General features: G+C 40.4%; 1 protein-coding gene across 5 annotated transcripts in view; it reads right to left on the reverse strand.

The window, feature by feature from the left end:
* ptpre (protein tyrosine phosphatase receptor type E) overlaps positions 1-13,020 on the reverse strand; it is a 272,140-nt gene that overhangs the window by 40,747 nt on the left and 218,373 nt on the right. The window contains exons 5-7 of one of the 5 annotated variants that reach the window (XM_033033691.1): positions 12,893-12,965; positions 9,118-9,191; positions 1,959-2,098 (exon numbers count right to left, since the gene is read on the reverse strand). In XM_033033691.1, coding sequence (XP_032889582.1) covers positions 1,959-2,098; positions 9,118-9,191; positions 12,893-12,965 — 287 coding nt within the window. Of the gene's footprint in view, positions 1-1,958; positions 2,099-9,117; positions 9,192-9,682; positions 9,834-12,892; positions 12,966-13,020 lie in introns of those variants that run through there. The other 4 variants (XM_033033692.1, XM_033033694.1, XM_033033695.1 and 1 more) reach the window with 4 other exon arrangements.

The raw sequence follows: 13,020 nt of genomic DNA on the forward strand, positions 1-13,020 counted from the left end.
GTTGACTGAATTACTCTGTACATGGTACCTGGAATTATAATCATCACCACAACTGTACTTTACTACAAATTTACTGTCCTTCAAGAATCCATTCGCAATTTATCTGCTGCAAAAAAATATGCAAACATTATTTGTGCTTTTAGTATTGAGCTACTCAAAACCTTGTTTGTAATCAAACTAATTATGGTGAAAAGGTGTGAAGCAGTACTGCCCAGTTTTAGCAGGGTGAGGTTTTCATGCTCTGAAAATCCCACTCAAAATCCTTGCAGACTCAAAACAATGGGAAAGGGCATTCGGCCATTTACCATGCTTCTAGAGTGGAGGCCTAACAGCACTCCACTTGGTGGAGTCACCATCAGCCTAGTCTGTCAAGACAAAGTTCATCTGGAGATTTATGTTATTGTTTTGCTGATTTAATAACCGTCAATCCCTATGGCACCCACTTAGGACACTTGTGTGGCACGTGTGCCTCAGCTCCCTGGTTGGCTTGGACCAATTCCAGGCCAGCTTTGTACTGTTCCCACAGTCATCACCTTCGGCAAACACAACTAACTCATTCATTTAATTTTTTAACGACATGAATAATTATTGATATTTAACAATGCAAAGCAAAAGAACTTCGGCGAGACCAAGCGCAGGCTTGGCGATCGCTTCGCCCAACACGTCCGCTCAGTTCACACTATCCAACCTAATCTCCCGGTGGCTCAGCACTTCAACTCCCCCTCCCATTCCGAATCTGACCTTTCTCTCCTGGGCCTCCTCCATGGCCAGAGTGAGTCCCACCGCAAATTGGAGGAACAGCACCTCATATTTCGCTTGGGTAGTTTACACCCCAGCGGTATGAATATTGACTCCTCCAATTTCAGATAGTCCTTGCTTTCTCCCTCCTTCCCCTCCCCAGCTCTCCCACAAGCCTACTGTCCCCGCCTCTTCCTTTCTTTTTACACCCCCCCCCCCCCCCCCGACATCAGTCTGAAGAAGGGTCTCAACCCAAAACTTAGTATATTCCTTCTCTCCATGGATGCTGCCTCACCCGCTGAGTTTCTCTAGCATTTTTGTCTACCTTAGAATAATTGAATTGAAATGATAATTCCATGACTAAAAAAGAGAAAAGTTAGTTAAGGTAATTTGTGTATTTTCTTTATTTATGTTTTGATTCCTTACAGAATACTTAGTCCTATTTTCTCCTTAGTTGGCAACTCAACACAGTGGTACAGCGGGTAGTACTACTTTTTCAAGGCTCCAGTGACCCAGATACAATCAGACCACCAGCGGTGTCTGTGTGGAGTTTGCACGTTCTCTCTGTGAATGCGTTGTCTATTTCTAGGTGTTCCTATTTCCTCTCACATACAGTTTGTGGATGAATTTGTCAACATTAACCATCCCCAGTCTAGGTTAATGGCCGGAGAATCAGGGTGAAGCTTCTGGTTATGCGAGAGAGAATACTTTACAGGCAAATTAATGGAAAAGGGAGTAACAGAATTACTTTCTATACCATAAGAATATGTGAAAAGATGTATACAGAGATGTATGGATGGTAAATATTCACCCAGTGGATTTTTCTCTAAACAAATATCTCACCCTGCTTTAGGTGGTTTTACTGAACAAAATAGTGCGATCGAGAACTCTCCATATGATAAACCTATGGGCTCACACTCACGTTCACACTCACTCACAAACAAGCTAATACCTCAGTTCTTCAAAAATTCCCCTCTGAGGTAAATGTTTTGGTGCAGCAGTCATTTTCACCACTTGAAACTGTATTTCTAAACAATTTCCACAGTTTAATGGAAAATCTTAGAGGTAAACTAACTTTGAGCAAAACTTCCTGTCAACTGAGGAAACAAGATATGGAAAATACAAAGCTGTTCTCTGTGCTTGCGGCATTCCAGGCTGGAGCCAAGATCCACTGAGTCTGCAGTTCTTTCAGTTTATCAAATAATCAAATAAGGACTCACATTGAACTCCTCCCGAAAGAGTTTGCCCTCATCAGCTGAGCGTTTCTGGACTTCATGTTCCAAAGCTTCGAGTGGAATAGGTGGGTACCTCTTCGAAACTGTGGGCGACCTGTTAAGTAGCATCACAGTCTGTTGCTCTGCTTGGTGAGAAATTGAATGAAAAAAGTTTCACGTAAGGTATCAAACACAAGGGTAAGTATTAATATATCAAAGTTCATTTCAGTCACACAACAAAAAGCAGAATCAAAATGGATACATTAACCAATAACACATTAGGGGTAACTTTTTGAGTTTATGCTGCAGTTAGCACAAATTTGACTGCACATCTCTTCGGACTTTTTAACATAAAGTTGGCAGTTCAGGCTGAATTTTCCATTTGGTTTACTTACAGTATATGTGAAAGGGTACCTGTAAGAGTTTAAAGTCAGAAAAATATCCACACTTGACTCAAGTTTAGACTTCCATCATTCATAAATACATGTCCTTCGATGGGGAATTCCAGTCCCTGTACACTGTACATTGAGTATATGGAGCTCAGTGCAATGCCGACCTATTTTACTTCGAAGTCACGTGAGTGATTACGTGAAGAACCTTGTACAGCCGCACGTGCGTCAATCTTCAAAGCAGCTGTATGAAATCACAGATAATAGTGACTGAAGTATAATAGTAAGATGAAAGAAGACTAGAACTACCAGATGACCTTCATTAGGGCTGGGAGCGGAGGGCACGTAGTCCCTCATCGTAACTCATCATAAAATAAAGATCAAACTTCAAACTGGTAAGTTCTCGATTAATCTTACTATTTTATTTGCATTTGATGGTACACATCACTGTCTTAAAATTAAAGTACACATTTATTGGTGCGTTGAGTGGGTATCACAGCAGCACAGCACCCAATTAAGTGACCCACAAATTAAGTGCGGAATCGTTAAAAATTTTGATTAAAAAAATCATCAGGATTACTTTTATCTCGAATCAGAGAATCAGGTTGAATTATTGTGAACTTCTTGTTTGTTTTTGCTTTGTTGTTAACTTCTCCCAGCTAACAATGATCTATTCTACATTTGCCTTGAACTTCATCCCCTTTGTCCTGGTTTCACATCTTCCTTATCTATGTATCTCCCTCTCCCCTGACATCAGTCTGAAGAAGGGTCTCGATCCAAAACGTCACCCACTCCTTCCATCCAGTGATGTTGCCTGTCCCGCTAAGTTACTACAGCATTTTGTGTCTATCTTCGGTTTAAACTAGCATCTGAATTCCTTCCCACACAATCAGATGCTTTGACCTGTCTGAATTGTTTCCAATAGCATGTACTTGCAGTGCGTACATTTGTCACAGTAACTCCATGTTGATCCTGGGAAATCAAGTTAGATATTAAAGGGCAGCCCCCTTAGCAGCCACATTCCAGTACCGTAAAAATACTGCCGGGTAGTGAGGGAAAAATCAACATGGGACTTCCTGAATCAGTGCATGATGCCGCCTCAGAATGGAGTCAAGGATCACAGCACCTTGGACTGTGGTGCGTTGTGTAGAAGTGCCAGTGAAACCTACGTACTCAATTGGAGCGCAGAAAAATGAGTGGCAGTTTGTGAGGAATATGTCTATGCCCCTGCGAGGCCTCTTGCTGCAGGGTTTGCTCATTGTTTATTATGAGGGAAAAACAGAGGTCGCATTTATACCATCAAATTTCCATCCGCATTTGTGTAAATGTCTGCTGTGTCCTGGATGATGCCATTAGACGCACACCTGAAACCGGGCAAAGGTCAGCTGTGCTCAGATGAATCATGGCCCAGAAATACTCCTGCAATTTCTCAAGGGTCACTAATTGACCCAGAAATGATTATTGGCAGAACCTAATGTGCACTAAATGCCAACCATGAGCAAGTCGTTAGGTGCGTGTTGACATTGGCAGTTTTCCTCACTTTAGTACATTTAGTGAGCTCCATGATGAAGTCACCATTGACTAAAGCTTAGGTACACAAAAATGCTGGAGAAACTCAGCGGGTGCAGCAGCATCTATGGAGCGATGGAAATAGGTAACGTTTCGGGCCGAAACCCTTCTTCAGACTGAGGAGTTTCTCCAGCATTTTTGTGTACCTTCGATTTTCCAGTATCTGCAGTTCCTTCTTGAACACATTGACTAAAGCTTTATGTGAAGTGAAAAGGATAACATTTTCTTTTGTTTTTCCGCGTGAAATGTGGTCCTGCTAAATTAAGGACAGGAGTTGGTGGACTGACTTAACGAGAAATAAAAATTGGGGGATATAGTTGGACTGGCTTTTGCTGAATTCAGGGTATATCTGCTATGTGAGAATTGTTCTTCATAGTTACTTTGGCAAGCCAGTTTAAACAGATCTGAATCTAACCAAACGTATCAGTGGCAATGCAGACCTGCCATTGCTGGTGCTAATCCAGTGCCTGGTTTTGACAATGAGGGACGTCCGTCAATAAATCCACATGCAGTAAGTTCCAAATTAGGCTATACCTTTGTAGAAGGTAAGCAAAGAGTTCAAATCCAAAGCTGTCTACACATGACACCTAATTATCATTTAGGGAAGCCCGCAGACAGACCGACTGCCTACCTGGGTTATTAGACAGCTCGGGAAGAGTGTCAAATACCTTTGAACGGAGGGAAGAAATCAAAAAGAAGACTGCTTCAATTATTTCACCCAGCTCCAAGTGTTGCTGGATAGATCACAACATTGAAAATTCAAGAATAATTAAAGAGGTCAAAACCTGGGCAATGTGATTGCAGAGCTCATTGCCAGCAACATCTAATTAATATTACAATTTTAACTGTAAAAGCATGCCCTTTGTAGAATCCTTAATTTAGTATGATAGTTATTCTTGCCTCAAAAGAACGTCAAGATTGGATCTGAGCTTGGTAGTGTCAATTAAACTTTTATGATTTTTCCCACGAGACTGAGCAATGAAATAAAATGAAAGATTTTATTATTAGGGATATGATGATTTCATCATCTTTTTCTCTGAAAAGTTTAATTTTTGTCACAAGCCTATAAAGTGTGTAATAAAATGTTAATTTGATCTCAGTCACATTTATACAATATATTCACTGACATCAATTACATGAAATATAGCCCTAACAAAAACCATGGTAAGAGAAATTTTGCATTAATCTTATTGGGGGGAAAAATAAGAAAATACAACTTTTAATCATTCATGTTAATTTAAGGATCTCATCGTACGACTCTGTCCTTTCCTCTATAAATCAGTTAGTATTCATGAATTAAGTTTCATATAGATTGAAATTTGTAAGCTCATAAAAAATATATGATGAAATGGTACTGAGCAGTACATTTATGTACTTCAGAGATGCAAATCATGATGGTTTAGATTAAGTTAGTTTAATTTATTTTAGTTTAGTTTAGACTCTTATTGTCACATGTACTGAGGTACAGTGAAAAGTTTTTGTTTGTGTGCTATCCAGTCAAAGAAAAAACTGTACACAATTGCAATCAAGCCATCCAATGTGCACAGAGAATGGATAAAGGGCAGAACAATTAGTGCAAGATAAAGCCGCATTAGTGACTGTTGAACGAGAGTAATTTCAGAATTCTGGTTCACTGTTTGAAACTTACCAATGCTGACTGATACATTAACAACTCTCAAACCATGTAGACCACACACAAACACATACACACACACTAACATATACACACTGAGATCATCCCAATGGCAGCAACTTTGAGAGACGAGAGGAGCTCACTTGTAGAAGAGAATCCTGACAATCATCAGTTTGGAGATCACTTAAGCAGCAATTGTATTCTAGCTCTCTTTTCACATCCCATCTTTTACATGATGCTTAATCTCTACTCCAATAACAAGCCCTCCAATCAAGGAATCAGTGCAGTGAACATCTCAATCAAATGTGAATCCTTTCATGGCGGGGAGAGAACAGACTAAAACACAATATTCTAGATATGAACTCGTGCATGGTAATGTGATGAAAGATCAGCCATAATCTGATTGAATGGTAGAAGAGGCACAAGGAGCCAAAATGCCTTCTTTTGCTTATATTTCTGATGTTCTTGTATTCTTATTTTACACTAATAGAGCTTTTTAAAAATGCTTTAGGTCCCAAGAGGAGCAAATTTTATTGTTATTCTGAACCTCCGAAGGCTTCAGGGACACTGGTCTCATGCCTCCTTTGTTTTAAGATGCACTTGAAAGGAAGACCTTTATGTTACGACCACGAAGCAATGGGGAGTAACTCAACATGTTCTCTCTTTAATAATTCTTTTAGAATCAATTTTAATTAAAATTTCAAATTAGATTTTAAAAATATGGCCCATTTAGATTAAATAAAATGTATTTGTATCAGAATGTGAAATGTATAAAATTCCTACAGGGATACATGACCTGTATCATCACCTGAATCCATCTGTTGTTTGCTAGCTCTTGCTCCCCCCCCCCCCCCAAACGCTAAATACTGGCTACTTCCCTTTGACTATCAGTCTGGATGAAGGGTCTTGACTTGAAACGTCGACTATGCATTTCCCTCCATAGATGCTGCCTGATCGGCTGAGTTCCTCCAGTTGCAATCCTTTAATTTCTAAAAATTCTTATAGGGTAGATCCAGGAATGGTGTTTCTCCTGGCTAGGGTAGAACCAGAGGTCACACTGAAAATAAGGGATTAACCATTTAGGAGTGAGAATAAAATGTGTTTTCTTTATTATCTTCCAAATGGTCTGTGAAGACTCAAATGCTCTAATTTAGTTTTATAACCTCTTGTTCATTACCTTAACAAAGACTTCCTTAAATCCCACCTAATCACCAGTTCATTGCTATCTATTCTGCTACCACATCAAAAAACTCTGAGATTTATCAATATCAAGCATAGAATCTGAAGAAGGGTACCGACCCAAAACATCACCCATTCCTTTTCTCTACAGATGCTGCCAGTCCCACTGAGTTAGTCCAACAGTTTGTGTCTATCTTCAGTGTAAACCAGCATCTGCAGTTCCTTCCTGCACATAGAATAATACCACATGGCCTTTTGGCCCACCAAGTTTGTGCCGAACATCACTCACCCTTTGACACAAATACCATTTTGTTCTCCCCACATTTCCATTAACTTCCCTTCAGATTCTATCACCCACCTAAACAACTGTGGCCAATTCACATATGTTTGGGATTTCATGAAAACTAAGCTTCTGTAAGAAACCTTTGTGGTTACCAGGATAATGAGACAACTCCACAAGGCCATACTGGTTAATGGAGCTGTGAGGTAGCAGGTGTACTAGTTCCACAACTGCGTTGCTTATCAGTTTAGTTTCATATATTGTTGTTGATAAGTCACAATCCTACTATTCCCTTCTAAGTGCCCAGTTGCCACTTCCTTAATTATTGATTCCAGTATTTTCTCTGCCATTGAAGTTATGCAACCAGTTTTTGTCAACTGTTTTCGCTCGATTTCCTTTCTGAAATGATGAGGGTTACATTTTCTACCTTCCAGTCTGTGCAAACAGTTCTCAAATCTGTAGGATTTTTGTAAAATTATAATCAGCACATGGGCAGCACGATGGAACAGTGGTAGAGTTGTTGCCTTACAGCGCTTGCAGCACCGCAGACCCGGGTTGGATCCCGACTATGGGTGCTGTCTCTACGGGATTTGCACATTCCACCGTGACCGCGTGGGTTTTCTCCGAGACCTTTGGTTTCCTCCCACACTCCAAAGACATACAGGTAAATTGGCTTGGTATAATTGAAAATGATTCCTAATGTATGTAGGATAACGTTAATATGCGGGGATCGCTGGTCGGCGTGGAATTGGTGGGCCGAAGGGCCTGGTTCTGCGCGGTAACTCTAAACTAAACAAAATATTCATCGCCTTATGGCCATTTAATTTAGTTTAGTTGAGAGATACAGCATGGAAACATGCCCCTGGAGCACTGAGTCTGTAATGACCAGCAATCACCTGTACACTAGTTCTCACCAATTAACCTACAAACTTATTTGAAATGTGGGAGGAAACCAGAACATCCGGAGAAAACCCACGTGGTCACAGGGAGAGCGTACAGACAGCACCTGTAGTCAAGTCTCTGATGCTGTAAGGCAGCAACTCAACCGCTGCACCACTGTGATGCCCCTTCTTTTCTCAGGATGGATATGTCAAATTCTAGTGGGCATAGCTTTAAGGGGCAACGCTTGAAGAAGATGCCTAGGGCAGGTTTTTTAGGCAGTAGGTGGAATTGGAGAGGTACCCTGGTAGAGAATCAGCATTGATGCCAAGAGTTGAATGCCTCGTTCTATACTGTAACCTTTATGTGATTCAAATAATGATTATTTCAATAGCTTGGGTGCAAGGCACATCCCTGGTGTAAAATCTTCCATTCTTGTGCACGTCCACACCAAATCTGCTTAATATTTCTGTGATTTCCTCTCACTGGCAAGTCAGCAATTGGGTTCTGTCCATAGATGGATGTGCTCCTCGCATGATCTGTGCTATGTATGAGCATGTTTGTACTGCCAAGTGGGTGATCGAAGATCACATTATGTGTCTCAAGAACTATGGGGATAAGATCACATCCTGACATCGATTTCACACTCGACAACAACCTCCTGACACGTGCTCTGTATTTGAATTTCTACACTATGATCATTTAAAACTTGTGCAGAAGCTTCAAAACAGAATGCATTTCACAAAGTAACATCACTTGCTTGTAAAAGCACACATTTTGTGCGGTTTACTTGATTAACTCGTCGTAGGAAATGCACAGTAAGGCTTGTGAAATACGATTGCAGGCCAATCCTCTGTGGTTTGACACACAAGGGTTACACTGTGCATAACTTGTACTCTAACATTTTTTATACTCTAACATTACTTATACTCTAACATTACTTATTATATATTCTAAATCCAGATAGAGAACCAAACTCACAATGTAAACTGAAGCAAATTTAAGAAAACAAAAGCTGGTATCAAACATCAGGCACACCTGTATATACTAATATAAAGAAAATGTTACAGTTTTGGATCAGAAGTTGTTTCATCATGATGAAAGGGCTGATTTTCAATTTTGGAGAAAGGCCTCTTCCTAAACTATTGATTTATGTTTAACTGCTGATAAACAAAATTACCACAAAACGTTTCCTGTTTATATTTTGTATTTAAACCAGAAATAAACTACAATTACCTTGTTCTTCTAAAATACCATTTGGAATCTTCTTCTCGCCTCCAATGACAACTTCTTTTCTTCTTCTTTTCAATCTTAAGAAACACATAAACCGTAAACATCTTTGCAGCTAATTCCGACTTTATTAACAAACATTTGTTTTAAAGCAATTTTAACATGATTTATTTTGTAACACATTAATTAAATTCATACACTAAATACACTAGGTGTAACCATTTAATTAACAATGGATATACCTAGACCCTTTTAATGCGGTGGCTGGGTACAAATGAAAGTAAATTTCAACCGTAGGTTTAGAACAAATGCACCTCTCAGAGAGTTAGTAGATGTAAACTGTAAAATATATTTACACATTGATCTATGGAAAGATACTAACAAAATAAACCCTGTTGCTCTAAGATGCATGCTAAAGAAATAAAGTTTGAAATTTGTCAGTTAGGCCCAGCCGAGGTTCAACCTGCAGAAAAGGAAATGAGTAATTGAACTGAGATAGGAAGCAAGTCTCCACAAGCAACTTAGAACAAGTTGTGCTAACACTCGTTACCCCCGTGAAAGAAGCAGTAACCTTTTGGAATTCTGGTCTGTCACGTACAAATTATTTCTCTCTTCGGTGCTGCAAAAGCCAGTTTCCTCCAGACAGCTTCACTGCACCCTCCTGGGACCTTATCAGCAGCATCAGTGTTTGAATTGGTGGGTTGGGCGTTGAATTTTTGCATTTCCTATTCTGTGGGAACACGTAGCTTGAAGTGCTCCACCTTTTGGTGAATGTTAATTTTAATTTTAAACCCAGCTTCGCTGTACCTCTGATTAGTCATTAAGGGTGTAGGTTATTTCTGTTTGTTTCATTTCGTCGGCCAAAAGACAATGTAAGCAACAAAAAAAAAAAAAAAATACAGGCGCAGGACATCTTCAGCATCTCCGCACGTCAGTGGAAAAACTATGCAAGCACATGTGGGTTATTGCACTCCAAGTTCAAGTTCAAGTTCGCTTTCATTGTCACTTAACCAACTAAGGTACAGTGAAATTTGAGTTCGCATACAGCCATACTAAGTGAAAAGAACACAATACACACATAAAATAAAATTAACATAAACATCCACCGCAGTGGAATCAACATTCCTCACTGTGATGGAAGGCAATAAAGTTCAGTTTTCTTCCCCTTTGTCGGGGCCTTGAACCCTCCGCCCTTGCCATTGCCGACGGTCCGATGTCCAAGCCCTCTCATCGGGATAATCGAAACTCCGGCGTCGAGACAGATTGGAACACTCCGCAGCATGGAGCTCCCGAATCGGCCACTTCTTAATGGAGACCGCAGGCTTCACGGTGTTAAAGTCCACAGGCCCCGCGGTCGGAGCTCTTCTTCTGGCGATCCTCGGCAAAGGATCCTCGGCTCCGCGATGGTAAGTCCGCGCCGCGCCAACGGCTTGAAGCTCCGAGCCAGTCTCCAGGAAAGGCCGCCCCACTCCACATTGTTATGCCGCAAAGGGAGGGCGGAGTTGCGACACGGAGAACAATCGCATCTCCGTCGAGGTAAGTGATTAAAAAAAAAATTCCCCCGCCCACCCCCCACATAAATTAACCCAGAAACATTGAAACAAACTTTTAGAACATACTTAAAATAATAAAAACAGTAGAAAGGACACAAAGGCTGTTGGCGAGGCTGCCACAACGGTGGCGCCACCCGCCACAATGGCAGACTCACATCACTATTATCATGCAGATAATGATCATAATATGATAGAATTTTACACGTGATTTTATACACCTCTATAAGATCACCCCCAATCCTCCAGCGCTCCAAGGAATAGAGACCCAGCTACTCAACCTCTCCCTATAGCTCAGACCCCCTAGTGCTGGAAACATCCTCGTAAATCTTCTCTGAACCCTTTCAAGCTTGACAATATCTTTCCTATAACAATGTGCCCAGAACTGGACTCTTTCACTGAACACAATATTCTAATGCGGTCTCACCAACGTCTTATACAACTGCAACATGATCTCCCAACTTCTATACTCGTTAGATTAAAGGAAAAAGCTCTTTAAATGGTGTTCAAAATAAGCAGCAAAACTGATTATTGGAATATTTCAGAACACACCAGAGGATCAACTTATTGAAACAAAATTACATAAAATACAAGAGTATTCTAGTGAGAAAAATGATCAAGGATTATCCGAACATCTTTATAAATGAAAGAAAAATGTTGCATCTGGAGTATTATGTACAGATCTGGTCTCCCTACACTTGAAATATTTGTAATTGAAGGAATGCCGTGATGGTTCACTAGATTGAATCCAGGAATGCAAGGTTTATTGTACCAGGAAAGATTAAGCAGACTAAGATGATGGTCCAGAGTTAAGAAAAATAAAATACAATGTATTACATTCCTACAGGGATTGATAGACGCGCTGCAAGGAAGAGGTTCCACTTGAGGTGTCGAGAACCAGGTGCCTGACTTTCAAAAATTGGGACAGGGATGAGAGAGAACTTCATCACCCAGTCGGTGGTGAATCTTTGGAATTCTCCACTCAAGAGGACTATGGAGGCTTATCTAAGTGTATTCAATTAAGAGATTGATAGATTTTGGATATTAAGGAAATAATCAGAGTAGGGGATGGCACAGTGGTAAAAGATCAGTCGTGATCATACTGGACCCGGCACATAGGGCTAAATGACCACGACCACTTCAAAGTCTGATACTCTTAATTTCTTATTTCACAACAACCTGGCATTTTCAAATGCCGACTAAACTGTTTAAATGGACAAGCCTTTATTTTACTTCCCTTTTTGTTCTGGGGAGGCAGCAGAAGACGGTCAGTGCTACTCTCAACCTCCAAAGGCTTCAGAGACACTAGTCTTATGCCTCCTGTCCAAGATGCCCCTGGATGGAATTGAAACATTTGTGTTCTGACCAAGGCACACCAGGGAGTTACGGGCCTGTCCCACTCAGGCTGCTTTTAGGTGACTGCCGGAGACTGTCCTAGTCGTAGCAGGTTGCCGAAAAAACGGCAACTGGAAGCCCCTTCAACATAAAATTTGAAATAGAATCATTACTTGAATAACAAACAAAGGACAGCACCGGCGAAAACCTACGTCACCGGCGACAACCTACGTCACCTGGCGACAACTACGCCAGCACCTACGTCAGGAGAAGTCAAGCTACGCTCATTGGCATCAAACCCACTGTCGCTGACTGTCTCTGAAAATCTTTCAACATGTTCAAAATCCAGCGGCAAACAGAAAGACGCTACGATTCGAGGCGACTGAGGAGACTACTCACGACCATACAGGCGACACCACAGTGACCATGTGGCGACAGCCTGGTCGCCTGTAGTCGCCTAAAAAATTGCCTATGGGACAGGCCCTTAACTCAGTATGATTTCATTATTTGGTCATTATTTTTGACTCAATTTTAATTAAAATGCTGGTCCATTTAAATAAAATATGCTAGGTCTATATAGATTTTTAAAAATCTATTGTATCTGCAAGTGGAAGAATGCCAGATAATGTACTGGAAGCATTAAGTTTCCCTATGTACATTAGGATAAATTTAAAGTGAGAATAATGCAAAAAGGCGAGAATAATGCCTTCCCAATATACTTTATATAAAACTCAAAAACAACTTATTAATGGTTTACAATGGGGAGCTTAGCATGAGATTGCCATGTAATGTGCAGTAATATTTAGATTGCATAAAAAATCTTAGCCCAAAAGATGCAAATTATTTCCATCAGATAATCACATAAATTGTAACTTAAAAAAAAATCCAAAACTTACCTCAGATAAAGAACAGTTCCGATTAAAATCACTATCACAAGCGGCACGATCACATATACAGCAATGTATGGATCTGAATAGAGATAAACATTTTTGAAAACAAGTTTAGATGCATTAAAATCACACAA

This window comes from Amblyraja radiata, chromosome 15 (genome assembly GCF_010909765.2).
Source record: "Amblyraja radiata isolate CabotCenter1 chromosome 15, sAmbRad1.1.pri, whole genome shotgun sequence".
NCBI lineage: Eukaryota > Metazoa > Chordata > Chondrichthyes > Rajiformes > Rajidae > Amblyraja > Amblyraja radiata.